The following is a 26,330-nucleotide window of genomic DNA, read 5'->3' on the forward strand; positions in this document are numbered from 1 at the left end:
TCCAGTATCTGTAGGAAAGTAGAATCACAAATAGAGTGCTGGGTCAATATCCAGCTCCTTTATCTACTTAATAGCTGCTGCAGTGTCTGCTCACTGACAAACGTCCTGCTGATAAAGTAGCTGTATCGTTGGAAGGGATATAGATAAGAAGCTAGTCAGTACATTTTAGTGTATCTCAGAAAACAATAATGTGCTTGATTCATTATTTTTAAAAAGAATATGAGAGGAAGAGTGTCTGGCCTGAAGAAGGACTCAGAAATAGCTACTAGACACCCGTACACTGAACCCTGTACTGTCTTGTTGTGTACACTGAACCAAGGTACTGTCTTGTTCTACAGAATCTCACCTTTCATTTAAAAAAAAAAAAAGAAAAGAAAAGCAAGTTTCTAGCTCTTACGACTGAAAAGAAAACCTCTAAAAATGTGAACCAAGTGCAGTCAAAGTAGATGGGAGCCTGGAATTTTAGCAGTGAAAGGTGTGAACTGGCCCACTAATCCCAGTGCAGGATATCTCAGTTGCCCAATGATGATGATTTAGATGTCAACATTATCTGTTTAATTTTTCATATAAGAGAGAAGAGTGTGACAGATCTGCACAACGTATTTTGAGTGATGTCTCATTTTTCTGCCACAAGTAGTGTGATATTTGGGAGATACCATCCCTACTTTCTTTTCCCCAGTCAAGGAGCCAACACCAAGTAGTCCTGCAAAGCCCATAGTCTTATTCAAGTCCCAGGGAGGAGTAGCCAAGCTAAAGGAGCCCTGTGGAGTCAAACAGTACTTGTAACCATATTTTGAATATCTGCATAGTTTAAAGTTTGCATTGATTTGGATTGGGGGAATTTATTTTATGATACTATGCCTAACTACCATTGAAAATCTGGTCCAGTAATGTTCTTCAGGTTTTTAGAATGGGTAGATTTCATGCTCTGTCGCCTGGTTTTATTCCTATTTATATTGGAGGAGGAAGACAAGCTTTCCTACTTTCTCAACTTTGTATGACCTATTCCAAGAGAAGAAAATATTCTCAGAATCATCTAGGTAAACTGAAATCAAAATAATTACCTCAAAAGCATTTCTGCACAACCAAAATGTAAAATATTTATGTTTGGAAAAATATAAATACCAGAGTTCGCTCCATGGTAAAGACTGAAAGTAAAAGATATTTAATGAAGTACATGACATTGACATATTTATAAAGCTTGAGAGGACCTCAAAAGTTAGATGTTCCCCTTGAATCTGTACATAATTACAGTAGCTTTTTTTTTAACTCTCTCAAATTTGATTAGGGCTTCTTGATACAACATATTTTATTTATTTCCACCTAATTTCCTTCTTTGACAGGGTTAGTGGCCTAGTGGATGGGGGGAAGCTGTAGATATGTCTTGATTTAAGTAAGGCTTCCAAGTTCCGTTTTCATAAGCAAATTAGAGAAATGTGGTCTATATGAAATTACTATAAGATGGGTGCACTTCTGGTTGAAAGACCATACTCAGAATAGTTATCAAAGGTTGGCCGTCAAACTAGGAGGATATATCTAGTGGGGTCGCACAGGGGTCTGTCCTTGGTCCAGTACTACTCAATATTTTCACTAGTGAATTGGATAATGAAGTGGTGAGTAGGCTGATAAATTTGTGTGACAAGCTGAGTGAGGTATTATATTTTATTGAACCAAATCCTGTTGATGAGAGACAAGTTCTCGAGATTTTTTTTTAAAGATATTATCCCACCCACCTTGTCTCTCTAATATCCTGGGACAAACTATAGAATCGTAAGACTGGAAGGGATCTCAAGAGGTCATCTAGTCCAATCCTCTGCACTCTTGGCAGGACTAAGTATTATCTAGACCATCCCTGACAGGTGTTTGTCTGACCTGCTCTTCAAAATCTCCAATGATGGAGATTCCACAACTTCCCTGAGCAATTTATTCCAGTGCTTAATCACCCAGCCAGTTAAGAAATTTTTTCTTATGTCCAACCTAAACCGCCCTTGCTGCAATTTAAGCTATTGCTTCTTGTCCTATTCTCAGAGGTTAAGGAGAACAATTTTTCTCCCTCCTCCTTGTAACAACCTTTTATGTACTTGAGAACTATTATCAGGTCCCCTCTGTCTTCTCTTCTGCTGACTAAACATACCCAATTTTTTCAGTCTTCCCTCAAAGTCATAGGACATGTTTTCTAGACCTTTAATCACCTTTTGCTCCTCTCTAGACTTTCTCCAGTTTTTCCACATCTTTTATGAAATGTGGCGCCCTGAACTGGACACAATGCCTAATCAGCATGGAGTAGAGTGGAAGAATTTCTCATTTCTTGCTTACAGCATTTCTGTTAATACGTCCCAGAATGATGCTTGCATATCTACCACAACTCTCTATATAAACTTTTCAGAAGATATCAAGCTGGGAGGGGTTGCAAGCACTTTGGACATTGGGATTAGAATTCAAAACAACCTTGATGAATTGGAGAACTGGTCTGAAATGAACAAAATGAAATTCAGTAAAGACAAGTACAAAGTACTACACTTAGAAAGGAAAATTAAATACACAACTACAAAATGGGAGCCTTAGGCAGTAGTACTGCTGAAAAGGATCTGGCAGTTATAGGGATCACAAACTGAATATGAATCAACAACATGATGCAGTTGTGAAAAAGCTAAATTCATTTTGGGATGTACTACCTCGAGTGTTGTATGTAAGACACAGGAGGTAATTGTCCTGCTCTACTTGGCACCGGTGATGTCTCTGGTGGAGTACTGTGGCCGGTTCTGCAGGCCTTGCTTCAAGAAAGAATTGAACAACTTGGAAAGAGTCCAGTGAAGAGCTACAAAAATAATTTAAAAAAAATTAGAAAACCTGACCTCTGAGGAAAGGTTAAAACAACTGGCACTATTTAGTACTGAGAAAAGAAGACTGAGGAGGGACCTGATAGGCTTCAAATATAGAATAGTAGAATCATACAAAGTTAGGGCTGAAAGGGACTTTGAGAAGTTATCAAGTCCAACACCTTATGTTGAGGTTGGTCCAAGAAAATCTAGACCATCATTGACAGGTGTTTGTCCAGATGTTCTTGAATCCATTTGGGTGAAGATTAGATTTCATAGTACTTGATAAGAAGGACTTCATGTAGGAAATAATAAATTATTCCTCATGAAAAAGGAAAGGAAATGGAAACCTGAGATATAACTATATAATATTTTGTATACCTGTGTGATGTCCTTGCACAATATTTTAATCTTTAGTTCTGAAATATAGTTTTCCCATAAGACTGTATATGGGAAGTTGAGAAGGTCAAAAATGGCAAGGAAAAGCTGAATGACACCATGTGGGGGCAAGAAGAGGAGACTTCTTCAAGGAATAGAAAGATTGAAGCAGGTGGGGGGAAAATACAAAGCATGGCAAAAAAAAAGTTGTAATTGTTTCTAATTTAAACTAGCCAAGTTAATGAACAGGCTGTTGGGATTCCACTGAAACCTCTTCTACTTGGCTCCCTGAGACCTTGGTTTGACTCCACTCTTGTCACTTGGGTTGTTTGCTAGCATTAGGGGGTGGGTATAGGACATACGATAAATCCACATTTCAGAGTGGTAGCCATGTTAGTTTGTATCAGTAAAAACAACGAGGAGTCCTTGTGGCATCTTAGAGACTAACAAATTTATTTGGGCATAAGCTTTCATGGGCTAAAACCCACTTCATCATATGCATGGAGTGAAAAATTCAGTAAGCAAGTGAGTAAATAATTACAGTATTATAATACAGTAAGCAGTAGAGTAAGCTGTAATATTTATACTGTTTACTGTATTTTTCACTCCATGCATCTCATGAAGTGGGTTTTAGCCCACGAAAGCTTATGCCCAAATAAATTTGTTAGTCTCTAAGGTGCCACAAGGGCTCCTCGTTGATACATCCAGAGTTACACAGCAAACCTCTTCCTTTATATAACTTACACGTTATGTTGCATCACATGTTTTGGGATTGGCTTGGTTACTTTTTAGGACCAAGTCCCTGCACAGCATGCTCACTCTGTCCATACACTTTTTATGTACGACTTACTCTTTACCTCATCTTTATATTTCCAGTTTATCTTATCCATTGTTATATTGTCCACTGTAAATGGTTCCCTGGCTGTTCCACCTTGTCTTAGCTGGGGAATAAGGGGTAGTGGGAGAGCCAGCCACCCTTTCCTCTTTCAGACTTACAGTCTGAAAGAGCCAGATTTTTCACTACTCCTCTGGGAGTACTGTCTTCTCACTACATAGGTGGGTTGATTTGAGGCAGGGAATTCATTGTATGCCTATTTTAAAATATATTATAAAGGCAACCAGGAGATTTTCAATCCTCAATTGCTTTAAAATATATTTATAGGGCCTGTTTCCTCTGCTTTGAAATTCATGTTCATCCATGAGGTGGTAAATTAATCTATACATCTTTCATAAAACTTGTACCTACACACTCAGAAAAAGAAATATCTTTTGAAGAAATATCTTTTCTATGAAGCTTCGCAACTGTAATAACCACTATCCTCTGTGTGTTCATGTTGTCTTGTATTTTATTGTATTCTGACTGCTCACACCTTAATATGTAAGCTCTTCTGGGCACAAGCTGCTAAATGTCTGGCACACATGATCTTTTGCACAGCTCAGTGTGTGTTGATATCACTGTATAAACAATATTAATAATGTCTTTACATTCCATGCATCACAAATAAATGGAACTCCCGTTTCTGAGGTTTTTTTAAGCAGGGAAATTAGGTAGAAACCATCTCAGACTACTACTTATCAGGATTTTATGCTTTCCATCTCTAAACTTTTCTCTAAAAATCACCCTATGCTTTGTGAAAAAGACTGTGCCTATGGTAGTGATCCACTATCCAAAACTAAACAAAACATTTCATACGCTGAGAGTCCAGTTTTTCCACTGCCTTCGCTCCTCGTGTAATCATTTGCACCTCTGCAAAATGCGAATAAACCACTACCAAGTCAGAATGGTACTGTTTTGTACTTAGTTTGCACAGGTATAAATAACTACCCAAGATGCCAAGGCAGTAGATATCAAGCATGATTTCTCTTCCTTTCTCCCCATATAACCCAGTTAAGATATACCTGGAGAGTGAATGGTGAGGGACTACAGTGTTCCATATATTGAGTAAGGGTGGGTGCTGCTGTTAGGTTTTTACCAATCTACATTATTCTCAAACACCTTTTGAGGTAAACCCACGTTAGACAATCTTAAAATTATTCTGTGTCTGCTGCTTTCTGAACCTGTACCTGTATGTATATTGCTTGGAAAAGTTATGGGTGTAGCACAGGATCTGAAAACCCTCCACCTGTCCCTCCTTATGATTGCATGACTAGCTAGCATTTAAGCCCCTAGCGCACAAGCTCAGAGAGTTGATTCATCTAAATAATAGTTTTTGTTAAACCTGATAATGTGTTAATAAAAGGTTATTTAAAAATATTTTTATAGTTCCTTAACAGCAGGAATTCTGTTGTTGCAGCACGCTATTTCACCTTGCTATGTTTTCCTCTGATATGTGGCTTCATTTACTTATGGAGTTTCCCCTTTCTTGTCTTTGGTTTCAGATGCGAGTGTCTCTCTGGTTTATGTGGTTTCCCCATGTGTGAGGCAGGCTCCATTCCCCAAATAGTCTCACGTGGAGACGGAACACCCGGCAAGTGCTGTGATGTCTTTGAATGTGTCAACGGTATGTGAAGTTATTATTGTACCTGGAGAGGATGATTTTATGTGTCTGGGGGAGGTGTGGGTGTTTGAACATGCTGTCCAGGGATTTGGAAAATAATTGCCTTAAGTATTGCTCAAGATAAAAACTCATCTGGAAACTTTGAAGATGCTGTAATGGAGCAAAATGACTATAGAAAGATGTCAGTTTCTTATCCTTTCAAACTCACTGCACTCCTTCCCCATCACAAATTTGCTGGGATCTTTTAAATGTAGATTTAGCGCACAATTTGAATTGACATTCAAGCTCTTCTTTGCCAGCATTAAATACTACACTTTATTAAAAAAAAAAAATAGAGGGTTTTGCTACTCACAATCCTAGATTTTGCAAGATGATTCTAAGGACAAATATGCTCTTTGAGCAGTTTGAAGAAACATTTTAAGAAACATATATTTCTAAAGCAGCTTAGACCAACTCATTCTCATTCTTTGCAATTGCTAATGCTTTGCAGAAGACATTGTTTGAGTAAGTTAAACTTTTTATACTTGAGCTACTGTACTTCAGAATTGTTATAAATTATAAGTGGGAATGGACACTTTTCAATTGATGGTGGTGCTGTGGAAGAGGAGTGGGTCACAAGTTGGGGTGCATCTCAGGTGAATGCTAAAATGGGTATTGACACAGTGGTGTCTCTAAAAGTACGTTATCCCATATTCATCTGCACATCTGGTATATACTTGGGACAGCCGTTATTTCTGAATTCTTGTGCCATGTACGCATACAAAAAATGTTTTGAGTCGTTGCATGTTGCGATATTACAAACAGCTTAAATGTTGATTAAATAATTAAAATGTAGTGCTTGGCACATAATTAGCATCTTTACTCTGATAATCGTAGGGAAAGAGAATATATGAGATATAAAAGCTGGGTTTCTTTGTGTCAATGAAAAAGTTTACCATTGAAAGTAACTGATGATACAAAAAATGGCAACTGTTGGGGAAAAAACTGTATAGTCTGAAGTATTACATGGAACCTATCTAATTTATTTGCTGCCTCATACATACCTGTTGCAGAGTCATCTGGCTTACAGTTCCATAATCCTTAAAACAACTGTCTCATTTTTGAAAACCTGAGTGCTTGATTTAACCATAAAGCAGTGTTTGATTCATCATTCACTATAACACCTACATGACTAAGAAACATTGAGCCAGTTTCAGACATGTGTTCATTGGTTTAATTTATAGATTCTCTTACATAATCTCCTAAGGCTTTATAACATTTTGTGACTACCTTGGAAGTATTTATATCTAATATTCAATGTGTAAGAGAGTCTGAGTTGGTGCAACATATGTTCCATGGAGCTGGAAACTAGGTATAAGAAGGTGCAAGTTATTAGCAGCTGTTTCTGTTGCATCAGGTGTTCCTACTTTATTCTGACATGTATGTCCATTGTACTTGACTTCTCGAGAGAGGCAGGATTTTCTTTGGATGCTACTTTAAAATGTTTGTTGTGCTGCTCTCATGCAGTTGACAGTAGTCTTGGGATTGTACTATTACTTCCTTATTTGTATTATTGTCTTACTGTTTACCCTAAGATATTTGAAAGATTTGGCTCTTCTTTTTTCTTATCCCTCAGATTTACCCATTGCAGTCTCACCTTGGTAGGTTATTGAACTTTGGTTTTCACATACTATATTAGTGAAGGTTTAATTTACTTGAATCATCTTCTTATTAGCACTGGAGATGCACCTCTATCTACTACTTTATTTTGATAATTTAGCATCTGATTAGTGGGGTTCAGTCTGTTCTTATATGGTTTAATTAGAATTTGTTAGCCTGCTTGCACACATTCTTCTACTATATCTTGACTGGATAGTATGATTGCTAAAAAAATTATATAAAATCCCAGTTTACTGAAAAATTTTAAAGTTCATAGCACTGTGGGCCTTTGTCTAAGTCAACCTCATCGCAAAACATCTGCTCAGAGAAGGTGGCTTTAAGGAAGTAGAAGTCAACTTCAGTGAGCTGGAGAATTACTTTGCTAAGGGAACAAAATTACTATGTAGCAGCATATCTCATATATGGCCCACTGTCATGAAGGGAGGGGAACAGAAAGTGAGTCACCCAGGGCAGGAGCAGATGGAACAGGAGCCACCAAGGAAAGAAAGAGATGAGGTCTGAGGGGAAGTAGCTGCTGGAGGAGTGGAGAGGAAAGAGAAATTTTCCAGTGGAAGAGAAAACACAGAAGTGGTGAAAATAGTCTTGTCAAGCAAAGCTGGTGTAATTGTTTGACAGGGTTACAAGCTTGTTTTAGAATGGTAACTGCTCTAGATGTAATATACTTTGGTAGGGCATTTCACTTAGTACTTCATGACATTCTGATTAAAAAATTAGCATTATACAATATCAATAAAACATGCATTTAAAGGGTCAAGAACTGACTAGATAATTGATAGCTCTCTATAAGTGGTTGTCAGTGAGGAATCCTCACTGAAATGGGGTGTTTTTAGTGTGGTCCAGAGGGATCAGTTTTAGGCTTATCACTATTGAACATTTTATTAATGATCTGGAAGTAAATATAAAATCACTGCTGATTAAAATTTGTGGATGACACAAAGACTGGTGGAGTTGTAAATAATGACAGAGCACTCACACAGAATGATCTTGATCGCTTCATAAGCTGTGCCCATTCAAATAAAATGCTTTTTAATATAGCCACATGTAAGATCATACATCTCAGGACAAAGAATGCATGCCGTGCCAACAGAATGGAGGATTGTATCCTGAAAAACAGTGATTTCATCATAACTCAACATGAGGTCCCAGTGTTATAAATTGCCCAGTGTGGCAAAAATTAAATAAAACAAAACAAACTAACCAAACAGCAACAAAAATGTGATTCTTGGATGTACAAATAGGGGAGTTGATTTTACCCATGTAAGGCGTTTGTGAAACTGAGACTTGACGATTGCATGCAATTCTGGTGCCCACATGTTAAAAATCATTTGAAAAATTAGATAGGGTATGGAAAAGATCGATGCAGGGGCTGGAGGAAATACATTGCAGTGAGAGAATTAAAAAGCTCAATCTTTTTATCTTATTAAAAAGAAGATTGAGAGGAGACTTAATTATAGTGTAGCATTGACCCCACAGGGAAAAAATACCGGGTAGCAGAAGACTCTATAATGTCGCAGAGAAAGGTATAACAAGAACTCATGAGAAGCTGAAGCCAGACAAATTTAAATTAGAAATAAAGAACAAATGTGTAAAAGTGAGGGTGATTAAACATTGGAACAAACTACCAAGGGAGCTGGTAGATTTTCCATCTCTTGATGTCTTCAGATCAAGATATCTTTATGTATCTTTTAGTCAAACACAAGTTATTGGGCTCAGTAGAGGTAGCTAGATGAAATTCTCTGGCTTACGTTATGTAGGAGGTCAGATTGGATGATATAATGGTTCCTTCTGACCTTAAAATCTATAAAAACTATCATGGAGTTTCAAGTATGGCAAGTGGGACATAAGTAGAGTTCAGTCACTGTATTTTTCCCCATTTCATTTCACCAGTTGGTGGTAGCATGTGGGGAGAGGAAAGAACAAATACTGAACTTGTCAACAGTGCACATAAAAAATTCTGTATCACAACTTGCAGTATGTTGACCTTGTGAGTTGTCCCAATGCTCTAGGAATCTGCAAAGGCTATGAGCGCACATGGACAGCAGAAGGTTTTCTTCATGATACTGCTGTGTCTTAGTGATCACTAATAGCCTGTGTACTATTGAAGCAATCCAGCCTTCTCTAGTATCTACTCCAAGCATGTGCTAATGCGACTGATTTGAAACTTTCATCTCGCTGGGGAGTAGAGGGAGGCTCCCCTTAATCAAAATGAATGGTATCTGGTGTCTCAAAGCTGCTGTGAGTGTGAGAATATGGCCAATAATGAGAAGATACCTAGTGCTAAGAATAGGCAAGATGAGTATAATGTGGAAGGCATAATCCAATATGAAGACACTGTTCATGGTGTGCACTGCATTGTATATCAGACGGTGGTTTTTTTTGTTATAACCACTTAGGCAAGCAGTAAATACCACCAATTTGGTCAACTTAATGGATGCTACACACATACCTACGCGCGCGCACACACATAGACATAATAAGCTTTCAAATGATATTTTAAGATGAGGCATTAGTGGATATTTGCATTTGTTTTTCTTAGTCATTAAACTGTTATTTCAAGACCTAAAATTGGATTTCTTTGTGATCTCAGTGTCTCACATCAACAATCTAACGGGTAAATCAAAATATAACTTTCTATAGGTATCATTGAACTATAATAGTGCTGGTTACATTTCTAGTCAACATCATTATCATCATGTTGTTCATCATTATGATCTCTGTCGAGAGTGAGTGGGTTACCACAGTGTTCATTGCTTTTGGCATGTGTACAGCTTTATGCAGGGAAGATTGTTCTGACTACAGACATGGTTGTGCAATGATCCCTACTGGCACAGGCACAGATGAGGTCTTGTACAAGCTCAGATGCCAATGGGCCCTAGAAAAATACAGGAACTAGTTCATCATCACGTTTTTCCATCCATGTTGCAATGGTGATCCAATATCTGGTGTACCTATGTGCTAAGATATCCTAATCTTTGTTTGCCAAGATGCTCTTTTGACATGCTCTTCAAAACTGTCCTCACATGGTGGGAGTCTGGCTAGTGACTTGTGCTTTTTGATGACTAGATTGAGGGCCAAGCAATTCAGGTTTCTGTGGGTGTCTCTTCTTTCTTCCTCTGATCATATAGCACTGCTACCAACTTACTTGCTGCAGAAAATTCGGCTTGTCTGTCAGTGTCTCCCAATTTGGCAAGATCTCTGAAGCAGTAAATTCCCTTTGTTTTCACAACATTGAACAAATCTTTTTTCCAATACCAAATAAGGATGGCACAAAGTCACATAATGTTAATGCTTGTACAGCAGGAAATAAGTTGCAGAAGGCAGGAGTGAGTACTCACAAATTGTATGCTCAGGTATGTAGCGGCACTTGTCAGTTGTGTTGGTAAAGGTGCCTGTTTCATTCCACATGTTCCATTTTTGGAAAGTAATGAATAGCAAGGACCCAAACATCTGTGTCAGGTGACCTAATTATTATAGTGCCTTTGACACTAAGGGACCCAAATGCCATATTGGCACATACAGTATGCAGAAGCATCCTTGTCTGCTTACTTTTGAGTACTGTACAAGTCTTGGGCTTCTTCCAAATTTCCTACTAGTGATGGACTTTGCTACTTCACCATTGGAAAAGCCTACAGCAAGGAGTGTTTGTGTTGGATGTGCTCCTACACTCTTAGGTGCATTTTGAACCACATATTCAAAGAAGAATTTTAGAAGTGCCTGCTTGTTGGATGCCACATTTAAAAACTATTTCCATGGAGACGCAGGCCTTCCACCAATCAGCTGGTATTTCTTGCATCTAGACTTAGATCCAGTCTGGTACTTTTTCTGCAGGATTCAGTTACTGTTGTCATTTCTGTCAAAGATTTCAATTACAGAATTAGCTTTGCATCAGATCCTTCTAGGACCTGCCTCAAGTACTCGGTAGCCGATTCATCAAAGGTGAGGAATTTGTCTTCAGACATCATTTGTATGACAACCACAGCATCTGTGGTGTACACTGTGCTTTCTTTGTTCCATGCACTTAGCTCAAAGATTCTTTCAGACTGACCTTCCAGCTGATACCCTAATTCAGTCTTTCATCAGCCTGGAAGAGGGACATAGGCACAGCTCCACTTGGGTGACTAAGAACAGTTGCCATTGAAATGTCATGTCAACATCTTTCTAAGTACAGGGCTCTGTGGAAAACAATTTCTGGACTGATAGCTGCTATGACTGTTGCTCCCTTGCCAGAGTTAAATTTGGTGGTTTTGGCCATGTCAGCAAATGTTTTGATGACAGATTTCTTGCCTGGGCTGAAGAAGCTACGCGTCCCATCAGAATGAAGAGCACATCTGACAAATCTTTCCATTTGTTCTTTACCAAAATCTGCAATTTTCAGTGGAAACTCTTGTACATCTGATGCTATATGTAGTCCAGTAGATAGGTTGAGAAGGACCTCCAGATGTGATTCGGGGCCAAATGAGTTTATCATATTATTGATGACATGGTTTGTAAAAGTTGTAACATCTTCCTCTTTGATGCAGAGGCAAGGACTTGATTGTGGACTTTTTCTTCATTACTTTTTTTGTAGGCCACTCTTTTTTGTCATAGCTTTTGCGTTTTCCTAATGTGAAGGTGTGTATTGTCATCTCTAACGCTAATACTGACCTGTGCATAAATGTCACTGAATTAAAAAATGAGTTTATCAAATGTTTTAAAGGCTAATACTGCATGCATAGGTATTTACAAATTAAAACCTTCCAGCAGGCAGACCAGATGCTACATTGTATGTACAAAAGCTTACAAATGGAGAAGCATTATATTAGGAATTCATGTATACTCCTATCTCCTCACTGTGCACTACAAAGTATAGACAATCTACTGTTTACTGGTGCACAATCTTCAGTTTGAGACTGATCTAGTCAGCAAATTTCAGTTGAAAATATAGAAAACTATTATCACTTTTGAGTAAGACTATATTTTAGTCACAGGTATTTTCAGTAAAAGTCATGCACAGGTCATAGGCAATCAACAAAAATTCACGGCCTGTGACCTGTCCATCATTTTTACTACAAATACCAGTGAATAAAACTTGTGGGGGCTGCCAGGGGGCCCCCCCAGGTAGTGGCGGAAGGTGGCCCAGTTGCTTGGGGGAGGGGCTGCCGGGGGGGCTGGGGTAGGGTGCCTGCCCTGGCCAATTGGGGGGGGGGGCGGGACCTCCCCGGTGCTGGGTGGGGAGGGGTTAGCGGGCCTGGTATGCTCCCTACCTGTCTCTGCACCTTCCCCCCCACCCCACCCCCGGCCCAGCAGCAGCAGAGTTCGGGTGTGGTAGGGGATTGGGGCATGGGATGGAGTGAGATGGTCTCTGGGTGGCACTTACCTGGGGATCTCCCTGTTAGCAGCGACATACCCTTGTTGGCTGGATTTTTCCCTACATCCCTTGCTCAGCTGCTGAGTGGAGGGATGGCTAGGCAGCTCTGTGGGCTGCCTCCTCTTGTAGGCACCACCCCCATAGCTCCCATTGGCCAGGAACCGTGGCCAATGGGAGCTGTGAAGCCTGTGCTCTGGGCGGAGGCAGCCCATGGAGCTGCCTGGCCAAGCTTCTGCCTAGCAGCTGAGCAAGGGGGATGTCACCGCTTCCGGGGAGACCCCCAGGTAAACGTTGCTAGAGCCTGCCTCACCCTGTCCGGTGCCCCCAACCCCCTGCCCCCTCCCACACCCAAACTCCTCTGTGGTGTAGGGATGCGGTGGCCTGAGACTGCCCCAGCAGCAGCAGGTGTGCCTGGCGCAGGGGCTGCCTGAGCTGCCCCTGTGCCGGGCGCACCGGCTGCTGCAGAAGTCACAGAGGTCACGGAATCCATGACTTCCGTGACCTCTGTGACAAAGTCGCAGTCTTATTATGAGATACTTTGACGATTAAGAATGTGATGTGAAAACATTTCATTTTAGTATATTGCAAAATGTTGATAGTCACCTTTTTGCCTTATGCTAAACTGCTTCATCATTTCTGAAAAAAATATTTCCTTATGCAAAACAATAAAAATCTTTTTAATATATTGTTGTTGGTAGCTATAATCAACAAGCACCACATTAAGTTGTAGAAATTTAAACAGTAAAAACTGTAGTGTTTCTGGAAACTACAAAAAATGACACTTTCTCATTTTGGTACTGTTGTTTCACCTTGCCTACAGCCTTACATCTCCACATCATACTTCATTTAAATGTACATAAAATAAGCTTTCAAATGATAAATGATCTGGGCGTGTACGTAGGGTGGGTACATTAAACTCCAAGAAATATGGCTCTGTTTGGAGAATTGCCACATGCCTAAATAGTGTCTGTCTTTGCTCTGTGAATATTTTTTTGTGAATTTAATTTAGGTATGATTTGGAGGGCCTGTGGTCACAAAGGTGTTGTGCCTTTCTTTTGTCAGCTGGATCTGATTCTGCCTTAGCTATGCTGCTTTCATTGTGGGGGATAATCTGCTAGTCATAGTTCTTCGCAAATATTTATAGCAGTCTAGATTTTGTTTTGTCACCTCACAAGAACTAGACTAATAAAGCAGCTGTTTTTGGCTTAACATACTTAGGGGAGTATGGCCTTATTTTTCCCCATAATGTTCATGCTGTTATTTCTTTATGTACTATAATAATAGATAATTGAAAAGTACATTCTTACGACAGAAATAACTCCTGATTCCTGTTGAGGATCAGGATGAGTACTACTTAACTCTAATGCTGTAACTGGTGCTACTGGATCATGTTGTTTTCATGTTCCGTGTTTGGTCTTCATGTAGTAGACCTCTTTGTTGTTTTTGGGTTCAAATTACAGCAAATACTTAAGTTAGCAAGTGGTTAGAGCCACATGACAGCAGGATTCTTAAGAAAAGAGAACATTTGTCTTGGAGATAGCATGGTGCTTTTCTAACGACTGTGTGTTTGTAATGTTGTCATCATCATCAACATCCATGGGTATATGTAGAGGTCAGTAAATGTTCTGTGTAAAACTGGTATATTAATTGGGAGCATATTATAGGATGTTTTCTAAAATGTTGTACTGTAGTGGTTAAGATAATTCAGTATATGTGTTATACAAAGAATAATCTCAGTGGAATATGGCTCTTCTCCCTCCTCAAAGCCTTTTACTTAAGTGATCAGAACTCATTCTTTGAAGGTGGTAAGTGTCAAGCTCAAGCTGATGTGTCCGTATAAAGTTCCCCTGCCCTGGATCATTCACCAAGAATGCTGTGTCTTGGCTTTTCCAAGGTATACCCTGAGCTCTGTCAACCCGAGTGACCTCCACCAATTTCAACTTCCCCAGAGGTTCTGAAGATTGACTATCAAATGCTGGAGATATATTGGTTCCATTCTGTTCAAGGCTTTGTAAATGAGGACCTTGAATATGCCCTAGAATTACTGACAAACATTTCAGAGTACAAAGCAACAGAGAGATGTGATGATCTTGTCTTCCCTGTTTAGCAGGTAGGCTGCTGCATGCTGTACCAACCTTAATTTTTCGGTGGTCTTTTGGCTAAACCATAGATAATGAATATTACAGTAGCCTGGAGGTGACAGAAGCATGGATTGCAGTGACTTTGTCTGTGGTGAGAGGAAATGGAACAGATTCTTAGCTACTCTAGATCTGTGAAGGCATTTTTTGCCTCCTGGAAGTTTAATGATTAGTCTAGCAGTTTGTTTAGCTGAAAGTGCTTGGTGCTGTAACAGACCCAAATCAAAGACCATCTGCCCTGAAGAGTTTACAGTCTACATAGTAGACCTAGAAAAAACAGTAGACACTAGAAATTCTAGATAAAAATAACTTCATAAATTTAAAAAAAAACATGAAAATCAAATATTCCCTCTCCTAGTTCCCAGTGTATTATAGCGGAGCACCAGATCCACTGTAGTTAAGGTTGAACATTGCTTTTTATTTGAAGTTGAACTCTTAAGTGCTCTATAATCTGCATGTTTACTCAGATTGTCTTGAAATTGTTGTACCTTATGAGGGTTCTGGGTAGTTTTCATGGTATGAATTTGGGGTCATTTGAGCAAGGGGTTCCGAAGATACAAACCTATTAAAAAATGCATTTTACAAAATTGACTAATTTTTCTAGTCCACATCTGGAGCTGAGAATACAACTCTGATCCACCCCAAACTGATCTCAGTTGTTAAGGATTTATCTGAGGTAGTGAATTGCACCTACTGCCCCTTTGTCAGGTTTAGTTTGGAGAAGTTACTACAGGGTAAGTTAGGAACTTACTGTCAGTAGCTGCAGCCAGAGAGAATAAAATGTTCATGTGCAGCAGGATTAGGGCTCTTTGGAAGCAAGAGGGATTCCAGGCAGCCTGTTCTCTCAGTGATTTGCTGTCTCAAGGGGACACTGCTGTGACTGTTGAACCTTGGGTTTGTGTGATTAGACAGTTGACAACCCTAACACTCTTGCCCCGCCCCTTCTTCAAAGCCTTCCCCGCTCACTCCATCCCCCTTCCCTCTGTCGCTCACTCTCCCCCACCTTCACTCACTTTCTCTAGGCTAGGCTAGGAGGTTGGGGAGCGGGAGGGGTGCAAGTTTTGGGAGGGAGTTTGAGTGCAGGAAGGGGCTCAAGTCTGGGGCAGGGGGCTGGGGTGTGGGAGGGGATGAGGGGTGCGGGCTACGGCCAGCCGGTTCTTACCTCAGGTGGCTCCCAGGTGGCGGTGCAGTGGGGCTAAGGCAGGCTCCCTGCCTGCCCTGGCGTTGCTCCTGGAAGTGGCCAGCACATCCCTGCAGCCAATGGGAGCTGTGGAGTTGGCGCTCAGTGCGCGGGCAGCGTGCAGAGACCCCTGCCCCCCAGGGGCTGCAGGGATGTGCTGTCTGCTTCCAGGAGCGAAATTGGGCCAGGGCAGGCAGGGAGCCTGCCTTAGCCCTGCTGTGCCGCCAGACTTTTAGCAGCCTAAAACTCCTGATTTGGCTTCAGTAGCCTCTGGGAAATAGAGCCCGATTCCGGGAGACTCATGGCACAACCGGGAGGGTTGGCAACCCTAGTTGAACATGAGCTGTGCCTGTCACTCTGAGTTTGAGCCCTGTCTTTGGCAGAAATCTGATAATGATTGGTGAGCATGTGCTCCGTTCCTACTGTGTTTTTGTAGTATCTGTCAGGGTAGAGTCCTAGATTTGTGATGTTGGCATGCTGGAGCATCTCTCAAAGAGGGCAGAGCAAAGGTTGAGATATAGGGGTGTTATGTACCTTAACTTTGCATCCTGGTTTTCAGGTGTGTAAGTTTAGCCATGCTCCACATTCTGGAATGGCATAAGCTACCACTGGGCAAGTGTAATTCTGTGTTAATGACCTTTTTAGGCATGTAATATGGGAACACCTTAGTTCAGGGATGCTTTATAAATGAATTATAGCCTCAATCCTTGAAATCATTCAGGAGGTGTTTAACTTTACTGTTCTGAATAGGCCAATTGGCTTTATTTAAAAACCTGTGTAAATGTTAGCAGGATTGGAGCCTATTGCCAAGAATTTCAAAAGGGACTAGTGATTTTGGGTGCCTCAGTTTTTGGGTGCTCAATCTTGTGATACTTTAAAACAGTTTGATTCTCAGAGGCTGACTGTTTGGCAAGTTTCATAATTAGGCCTGCTCTCAGTTGGGTACCCAAAACCACTTATTACTTTTGAAAATCCTGGTCTGTATTTTATCCAAGACAAATGGCTTTGTTTTAACAATGTTACATATTTAATAATTTAATATAATATTATAATTTAATAACTCAAATGTTAAGATTCATACAGGTTTATTTGAGTTATAGAGTGCCTATCACCTAATAGATAGGTACTCCTAAAATTAGCAGACATACCATTGTGGAGCTGTAACATTCCATTTATCCTGCATGAAGAGGATGTTGTCTTCACCAGGACTCAGTATTATTCAATGGAATTTACTCGGTAGGGCTAGAAATTCCTGTGCAGAACAGATGGAATTGTAGTGCTCAAAGACAATAATGTGCATAAAGTTACCAAAAAAGCAAAGCATTGCAGGACCACCTCTGCTCTCTACAAAAATCTGGAAGCAAGGAGATGGCAGTGGCATGCTTGTGGGAGAGTTATTTTAAGGAAAAATGTACTAAAGACAAAAATATATTCCCTAGTTTGTCCAAAGCCTAAGATTTGGGGGGAGGGGGAAGCATGTAGTAGCATGATACAGCAGAGTCTGTGTCCATAAAAGAGTCAGTCTGTGAGAGAGACTTTGGCTGAACTATTATTCTCTTTGAAAAACTGTGAAAATCAGCTGGGATTTTTCAGAATGTCAATTCTAGAACAGCAGAGGAAGGAGATATATACACACACACACACTTTCTCCTCCTTAAATGGTAACTTGAGGGGGAAGGGAAGGAGAGGTTTTTATTTCCTTTGGAGTTCTCTAAAGAGAGAGGGAGAGAGAAAAAGTTCCCAAATCTAAGGACCACAAATTTCAATTTAACTTAAAGCAAGATATATTTGATTCAGAAAATACAGAGAAAATCAAAAGTAAATAAAAGTTAAGTAGGATAAAACATGATGAATAGAGAGTAACAATTTAGCTAGCCAGACCTAATCTTAAATTTGCAGTCTATTGATTGAGCAGGCTTATAAATCAAGACTTATGTTGCTCCTGCCAGTTATACATTGTCATCCCCGCCTCCATTTCCAGATCCAAAGACTCTCTTCTAGCTACTCCATACAGAGCTTGTGAAGTCAAGTATTGAGTTTTAATTAGCATGCTAAACTTTGCAAGGCCTCACACTAAACAGCTTCATATAGTTCACATTGACTGTACGTTTCCTTATTTAGACTTTGGGTTGTAGTGAGCATATAATGATATTCTTGTTTCCATCAGAATTTTTCAGTGTATTGTCACCTTTCCACCTCACCATTGTTAGGAAAAGTATTTTCAAGGATTTGTTATTTTCTGACCATAGGTGGCTGCCTTATTTTTTCTCAGCCAGAACTACTGGCTGGCAAGACTTATTATCTATAATATATAATAGGTAAATCATTCACTATTATTTATATATCCAGTACAGTTAACCTTGGATTGCAATTTAGACAGTCATGCTGGCCCAATACCATCTGCTTATGGCTCTTCCTGAGTGTTATAGTCTCTTTATTTATTCAGAGCACATCTCACCTCCTCGCCGCATGTAGCCCTCTGTACATTGCATACTGCATCAAGGGTGAAGTGTCCCATATCCTTGAACACACTCTGCTCTGTCCCCTGATGCCATCACTTCCATCTGCCATTGCTACCTTGTTGAACATCCTCATTGTTTGTTTTTCTGAGTTCTTAAGCATTGTAAAAATGTGTATTATTAAAAGTCTGTCTCCAAAACCAAACTCTCCTTGCCTAACTTCAGCCCACAAAACAGAATTGCCCAATTGGGCTGATGTATCTCATCTGGTACAGGTAGAGCTCTAATGGTTTTATGAACTTAGCTCGAACTGAACGCTTCCATTAAGTTTTGCTTTTTCTATTTTTTATTAAACATAAAGGAAAAAATCTTAACAGTGATCTCTGTAATGTTAAAACAGAATGTGTGACAATCTAATGTGCTGATCTGTTACTATAATTCATATAAAAGCATACGAGGTTACTCTTAACGTTTTATGCTTGATTGCAAGTTTGATGAAGCTGAGATAAGTATTGCTTTTTGGTGTCTGTTATAGATGGAAGAAAACATTATGGAGTATTGGAGTGCATTAATCAGTGGTATTGTGGGCATTGTGGAAGTCTTATTTCTGTGCTCGTAATGTTTCGGATGGATAAGGTGTGTCCTGATGCAATCTTAACATCGCTAAATGTAATTTTCATTTCTTAATTATACTATGTATGCTTGTGTTCATAATATGTATATATGTGTCTTGCTATATATATAAACATATTTTAAAAGGGGAAACGGTGTGTGTGTATATATGGCAAACATAAAAAAGAATTTTGCTTAGACTTTCAGAAAATACTTATAGGCTGAAACAACACATGGGAAGTCACTGCCTGAAATGAGAACTTTTGCCAATGTTAATAGCATAGTGAAAACTGGATTTATTATTAAAGTTGCAATTCTATAATCCAGTGCCCTTAAAATTCTACATGTCCTTCTAGAACGGAGTGATTTTGTGTCTTTTTGTTTTTGTTTTTACTAGCGTTTAGTGTTTGATAAAATTCACCTGCACTACATGGTGAATTCTAAGTCTAACTACAGTGGTTTCCATTAAAATAGTTATACTTAATATTTGTAAGTAATTAGCTTACTCTTTTCTAAGTGTAAGGAATGGTGTAAATACCATGGTACCATAAACTAGGCAAGAGGCGAAACTGTAAATACTTTCACGGGGACCACTGTATAAAGCCTTTGCTACTGTAAAAGGTATAGAAAAGCAATATTTGGAATATGCAGAGACCAGGATATTAAGTTAGGGACTCTAGCGTGATGACATAGGCTTCCCCCAATACCAACTTGGCAGTATGCAATTCAAGAAATAAAGAGGGGAAGAAGCCATTTTGTTATAAAATACTATATGTAAATGGTAGAACACCAAATCTTAGTTGTAAGTTCCCGTTCCTCTCTTCCATTCCCTTTGACAGATTTCTATTTTTCCCATAATCCTTCATTTTTCAACTCTCTTTATACTGTAAATCCCTCAGGATGGGTTAGGGGCTGTTTCTTTAATATGTGTGTAAAGCACCATACGTTTATGGTGCTTAATACATTTTTATTAGCAGTAATAGTAATATTGCATCTGTAAATTACAGTTTTGTTTTAGACCAAGTCTTTGTTTCATTTTTGTGGATAAATCTTTAGCAGATACAGAACTAAATGACTTACAGGTAGCTTCAACAATTGTCATCATAGGGAGTATACAGTATGACCAACAGTGATAACGCAGTAGTCTGTATTCCACATAGCTTTTTATTTGTGTGGATATGCTTGCAAGTCAACTAAAACGTATAGTATTAGGATCTTCAAAATTGCTAAGGGCTAATGCCCCAAGCATATATCACATTCATGTTTCTTCACTCACTGAATAGCAGAGTAGTTGTACATACAAAGAACACACCGTATGCTTTTCAGTACTATTGTTTATATCAACATACAATTTTAAGTAGGGTTGTCAAGCGATTAAAAATTAATCATGATTAATTGCATGATTAATTGAACTGTTAATAGAATACAATTTATTTAAATATTTTGGATGTTTTCTACATTTTCAAATATATTGATTTTCAATTATAACACAGAATACAAAATATACAGTGCTCACTTTATACTTATTTTTTATTACAAATATTTGCACTGTAAAAAACAAAAGAAATAGTATTTTCAATTCACGTAATATAAGTAGTGCAATCTCTTTATCATAAAAGTTGAACTTACAAAATTCAAATTATGTACAAAAAATAACTGCATTCAAAAATAAAACGTAAAACTTTAGAGCCTCCAAGTCCACTCAGTCCTACTTCAGCCAATCGCTCAGACAGTCTTGCAAGATAGTTACGTGACAGATGTACTAAAGATTCATATGTCCCATCGTGCTTCAACTACCATTCCAGAAGTTATGCATCCATGCTGATGACGGGTTGTCATAAAAATAAAGGGAAGGGTAACCACCTTTCTGTATACAGTGCTGTAAAATCCCTCCTGGCCAGAGGCAAAACCCTTTCACCTGTAAAGGGTTAAGAAGCTAAGATAACCTCGCTGGCACCTGACCAAAATGACCAATGAGGAGACAAGATGCTTTCAAATCTGGAGTGGGGGGAAACAAAGGGTCTGTCTGTGTGATGCTTTTGCCGGGAACAGATCAGGAATGCAGTCTCAGAACTTCTGTTAGTAAGTAATCTAGCTAGAAATGCATTAGATTTCCTTTTGTTTAATGAAAAAAGAAAAGGAGTACTTGTGGCACCTTAGAGACTAACCAATTTATTTGAGCATGAGCTTTCAAGAGCTACAGCCCACTTCATCGGATGCAAACAACATCTTCTGTATTTTCCACAGTATGCATCCGATGAAGTGAGCTGTAGCTCACGAAAGCTCATGCTCAAATAAATTGGTTAGTCTCTAAGGTGCCACAAGTACTCCTTTTCTTTTTGCGAATACAGACTAACACGGCTGTTACTCTGAAACCTTTTGTTTAATGGCTGGTAAAATACGCTGTGCTGAATGGAATGTATATTCCTGTTCTTGTGTCTTTTTGTAACTTAAGGTTTTGCCTATTGGGATTCTCTATGTTTTGAATCTGAATACCCTGTAAGGTATTTACCATCCTGATTTTACAGAGGTGATTCTTTTATCTTTTCTTTAATTAAAATTCTTCTTTTAAGAACCTGATAGATTTTTCATTGTTCTTAAGATCCAAGAGTTTCGGTCTGTGTTCACCTGTACAAATTGGTGAGGATTTTTATCAAGCCTTCCCCAGGAAAGGGGGTGTAGGGCTTGGAGGGATATTTTGGGGGAAGACATCTCCAAGTGGGCTCTTTCCCTGTTATTTGTTTAAAACGCTTGGTGGTGGCAGCATAGGGTTCAAGGACGAAGCAAAGTTTGTACCTTGGGCAAGTTTTTAACCTAAGCTGGTAAGAATAAGCTTAGGGAATCTATCATGCAGGTCCCCACATCCGTACCCTAGAGTTCAGAGTGGGGAAAGAACCTTGATACGGGTTCTCCTCAATAACGATCCAAAGCAGAGCGGACCAATACATGTTCATTTTCATCATCTGAATCAGATACCACCAGCAGAAGGTTGATTTTCTTTTTTTTGGTGGTTTGGTTTCTGTAGTTTTCACATACGAATGTTGCTCTTCAAGACTTCTGAAAGCATGCTCCACACCTCGTCCCTCTCAGATTTTGGACAGCACTTCAGATTCTTAAACCTTGGGTTGAGTGCTATAGCTATTTTTAGAAATCTGACATTGATACCTTCTTTGCATTTTGTCAAATCTACAGTCACAGTGTTCGTAAATCAAACAATATGTGCTGGGTCATCATCTGAGACTGCTATAACATGAAATATATGGCAGAATGCAGGTAAAACAGCAGGGGACATACAGTTCTCCCCCAAGGAGTTCAGTCACAAATGTAATTAATGCACTGTTTTTTTAACAAACATCATCAGCATGGAAGCATGTCCTCCAGAATGGTGTCTTTAGAATGAAGGGGCATATGAATGTTTAGCATATCTGACACATAAATACCTTACAATGCCAACTACAAAAGTGCCATGCTAATGCCTGTTCTCACTTTCAGGTGACATTGTAAAGAAGCAGCACGCAGCAGTATGTCCCGTAAATGTAAACAAACTTGTTTGTCTTAGCAATTGGCTGAACAAGAAGTAGGACTGAGTGGACTTGTAGGCGCTAAAGTTTTACATTGTTTTGTTTTTGAGTTAAGTTATGTAACAAAAAAAATCTACATTTGTAAGTTACACTTTTATGATAGAGATTGCACTATTGTACTTGTATGAGATTAATTGAAAAATACTATTTCTTTTGTTTTTTACAGTGCAAATATTTGAAATAAAAATTACTATAAAGTGAGCACTGTACATTTGGTATTCTGTGTTGTAAATGAAATAAATATATTTGAAAATGTAGAAAAACATCCAAAAATATTTTGTAAATTTCAATTGGTATTCTATTGTTTAACAGTGCGATTAATCACAGTTAATTTTTTTGAGTTAAGTGTGTGAATTAACTGCGATTAATCGACAGCCCTAATGTTAAGTTAATCAGCTTCCTTCCTTTTTATTTTAATTAAGGTTCATATTAATTGCAGCAGTTTCTTCCAGGAGTCTGATATGATCTATCCTGCTGCATAGTGAAGGAATTCTGTCATTGGAGGTTGTTGGGATCCTGTAACCTTTAATCATTTTAACAACAGACAGCTGTCTTGAGTTTCACTTCCCTTCTGCTGGCTGGGAGCCCATTGATACTGCTACAGAAAGTTCCAAAACTTGTCTATAAACAGACACTGAAACTCCTCGTATAGCTAAAGTTACTGTGCAAAATGACTGCCTAGTGAGGATATGGATTGCAAACTAAATGCATCTCTAATCTTTTCCATGGCCTTAATCAAAGATAGCCATCAGCTAAGGACAGCTTGAGAAATCTCAGTAATTCAGATCTCATTGTGGGCTGGTGCAGCCTACTGCTCAAAACAAGGTAATGACTGACACTGACCATTTGCATGAATGTTTAATTAATGTGGAATACAGTTGCTCCTAATATGGAGTGATACTCATATCATAGACAACAACTGCAGCAGGTTAGGTAAGGCAAGGCCAAGTAGGAAACAAATAAACCCAGAAGTATGTGGTACAAATAATTGAAGGAAAAAAGAACTTCCTGCAGATAGTCTGCTAAATTAAATGAAAAAAGGCAGCCGAGGTTCAAAAGGCAATTCAAAATCCTCTTTGCAGTCAGAGTCTGTAAAAGAAAATTGCAAACACTTTTCGTAGCCAGGGTTTTTCCTTTCCACTGAGTGGCTCTGGCTTCTACGTCAATTCTGCCTGTAGTAGGAGATTCTCAAGAGCTCACTTCTCTTTCAGGACCTGATCCAACCCCCTATAAAATCAATGCAAAGATGCCCATTGACATCCATGGGAATTGAATCAGGCCCAAAATTCATCCAGATAGTTATTCACACCATCTAACTTTGCACATTTCCTGAGTTGAGAAAATACCACAAATGAGAGGGAGTAAGAAGTAGCTCAGTTATAAGGGGAATGTGTATTAACGGAGCCTCTCCTCCTCTACCATCATACCTGCCTCCTCCCTAAATCTTGTTCCGTCTGTAATCCTCATTCCACCTATTTTCTTTTAAAAAGTGAGAAAAACATGATCATTTCATCTCCCACCCTCTCCATTTTAGTCTCTGAGGCCTGAATTTTCCCTTCTGACACAGTTGCTGCTGCTGCCATCATTCTCTCTTGTGCAGTGGTCTCACCTTCTCCCACTTCCCCTGCTCTAGAGTTACTTCCAAAGATCACAGTGAAGGCGGTAGGCTTTTTTCTCCTGATCTTGCTACTTCTAGTCCATCGCTCCTCTTCCACTTACTCTCTTTCTTTGAATACCTCATCTGACTTTTCTCTTCTTCCCCTCCATGTTATCTGTTGACCACTTGACTCTTCCGCTTTCCACCTTCCTCTCTGACTTCACCTCTTGAAGCACTGTCTTCCTCACATCGCAATCCCACCCCCATCCTCCTTGATTATTTTTCTTTCTATACTGATATCCCATCTTATTCCCTAGCTTCCTGCCTTCTTGCTCTCACCTCCTTACTTCACCTGCAAATATGGATCAACCCTCCCACTTCCTAAAATGGTTGCTCATTTTGTCTTCACCAAGTTCTGATTCCTCTCATATCTCTCCGTCACTGATTTCCCTTTGACCACCACCTTGTCTCCTTCAACTTTGCTCATTGGCCCTCTTTTCCACACTTTGCCACCTGTTCCTTCCATGACTTTCAAATTATCAGCATCCACAAATTATCTTCTGCTCTTAGCCCTCTCTCTCCTTTTCCCAGTTCTTTCTCCTCCCGCAATTCAGCTGTTGATCATCTCCACTACACACCCTTTTGCTTTCTATCACAAGGTCCATCCATCCAGTCCCCAGTGCTGGCTTATCATAGAATATCAGGGTTGGAAGGGACCTCAGGAGGTCGTCTAGTCCAAACTCCTTGCTTAAAGCAGGACCAATCCCCAATATCCCTAAATGGCCCCCTCAAGGGTTGAGCTCACAACCCTAGGTTTAGCAGGCCAATGCTCAAACCTCCCCCCAACATCCATTTTCTATACTCTTTTTACTGTGATGCTGAATGTTTCTGGCAGAAGTCCAGTGACCTTGCTCACTTTCTCCAGTACCACCTAACTCTTTCCTTCTTTAATTCTGTCGTCATCTCAGCCAAACAGCTCTACTTCTACTCCCTTTTCAAGTCCTACATCCACAAACACAGCTAACTCTTTACTACTTTGATTCCCTCCTCAAGCCCCCCCCCTCCTGTCCCCTACTCCCTTTCTGCATAGCATCTTGCTGATTTCTTCAAAGCAAAAAAATCAGCAAGATTTGGTGTGACCACCTTCCTCCACTTTCCCCTTTTTCTTTTTACTCTCTACTCACTATTTCTTCTTGCTGTTCTCCTCCTCCTGCCCAAGTGATGCCATCCCCTCTTGCTTTCTAATCTCCCACAACCTTTCTCTCACCCCTTTTTCACCCTTCTCAACATCTCATTCTCATCAGATTCCTTGCCCTCCCAATGTAAGCATGTTTTGGCCTTCCCTATATTATTAAAAAGGGAGGGAAAAAAATCCCCCCTCCTCTTCTCCTCAGCACCTGTATCTAGGTGCTGTTACCTGCAAACATGACTTTAACTGCCATCAAATTGTACTACAGAATCTCTACAGAAAGAAATTCCATGCTTGAATAATAAGAATATAGTACTAGGAATAAACTGCCCACTACCTGATTGGGATGGTGATGGTATTGTGAAATGCTCAGGAAGATTAGAGAGGCTACAAAACAGAATACCCAATTATAATGGGGGTTTTTAATTATCCTCAGATTGACCCAAGTACATGCAGAGAGATAATTTTTAGACAATGAATGACTGCTTGTTGGAGCAGCAAGTCCTAGTTCTGCTCCACAAGGTGAATATAGCTGAACCACTCAATAATAGCACCCATAATGTAATTAAATTTAGCATCCTTGTAGGGGGGAAAATACCTAAGAAGCCACCACAATAGCATTTAATTCAAAAAGGGAAAGTACACAAAAGGAGAGAGCTAGTTAAATGGAAATGAAAAGGAATAGTCACAAGAGTATAAAAGTATTGCTCAGGCATGCAGGAGTGAAATCAGGAAGGCCAAATCACAATTTAAATTGCAGCTAGCAAGAGATGTTAAGAGTAACAAGAAGGGTTTCTTCAGGTATGTTAGCAACAAGAAGAAAGTCAAGGAAAGTGTGGGCCCCTTACTGAATGAGGGAGGCAACCTAGTGAC

The 26,330-nt window shown here is 39.5% G+C and overlaps 1 protein-coding gene across 6 annotated transcripts in view; it reads left to right on the top strand.

Annotated features, from left to right (window-relative positions):
- The window catches only part of CRIM1 (cysteine rich transmembrane BMP regulator 1), a 300,395-nt gene that overhangs the window by 137,046 nt on the left and 137,019 nt on the right, over positions 1-26,330 (top strand). For 5 of the 6 annotated variants that reach the window (XM_073338355.1, XM_073338356.1, XM_073338359.1 and 2 more), the window contains one exon: positions 5,577-5,698. The exons of the other annotated variant lie outside the window; for it this stretch is intronic. In XM_073338355.1, the coding sequence (XP_073194456.1) occupies positions 5,577-5,698 (122 nt within the window). The remainder of the gene's footprint in view (positions 1-5,576; positions 5,699-26,330) is intronic. 6 annotated transcript variants of the gene reach the window in all.

Source organism: Lepidochelys kempii, chromosome 3 (genome assembly GCF_965140285.1).
Source record: "Lepidochelys kempii isolate rLepKem1 chromosome 3, rLepKem1.hap1, whole genome shotgun sequence".
In the NCBI taxonomy this organism is placed as follows: Eukaryota; Metazoa; Chordata; order Testudines; family Cheloniidae; genus Lepidochelys; species Lepidochelys kempii.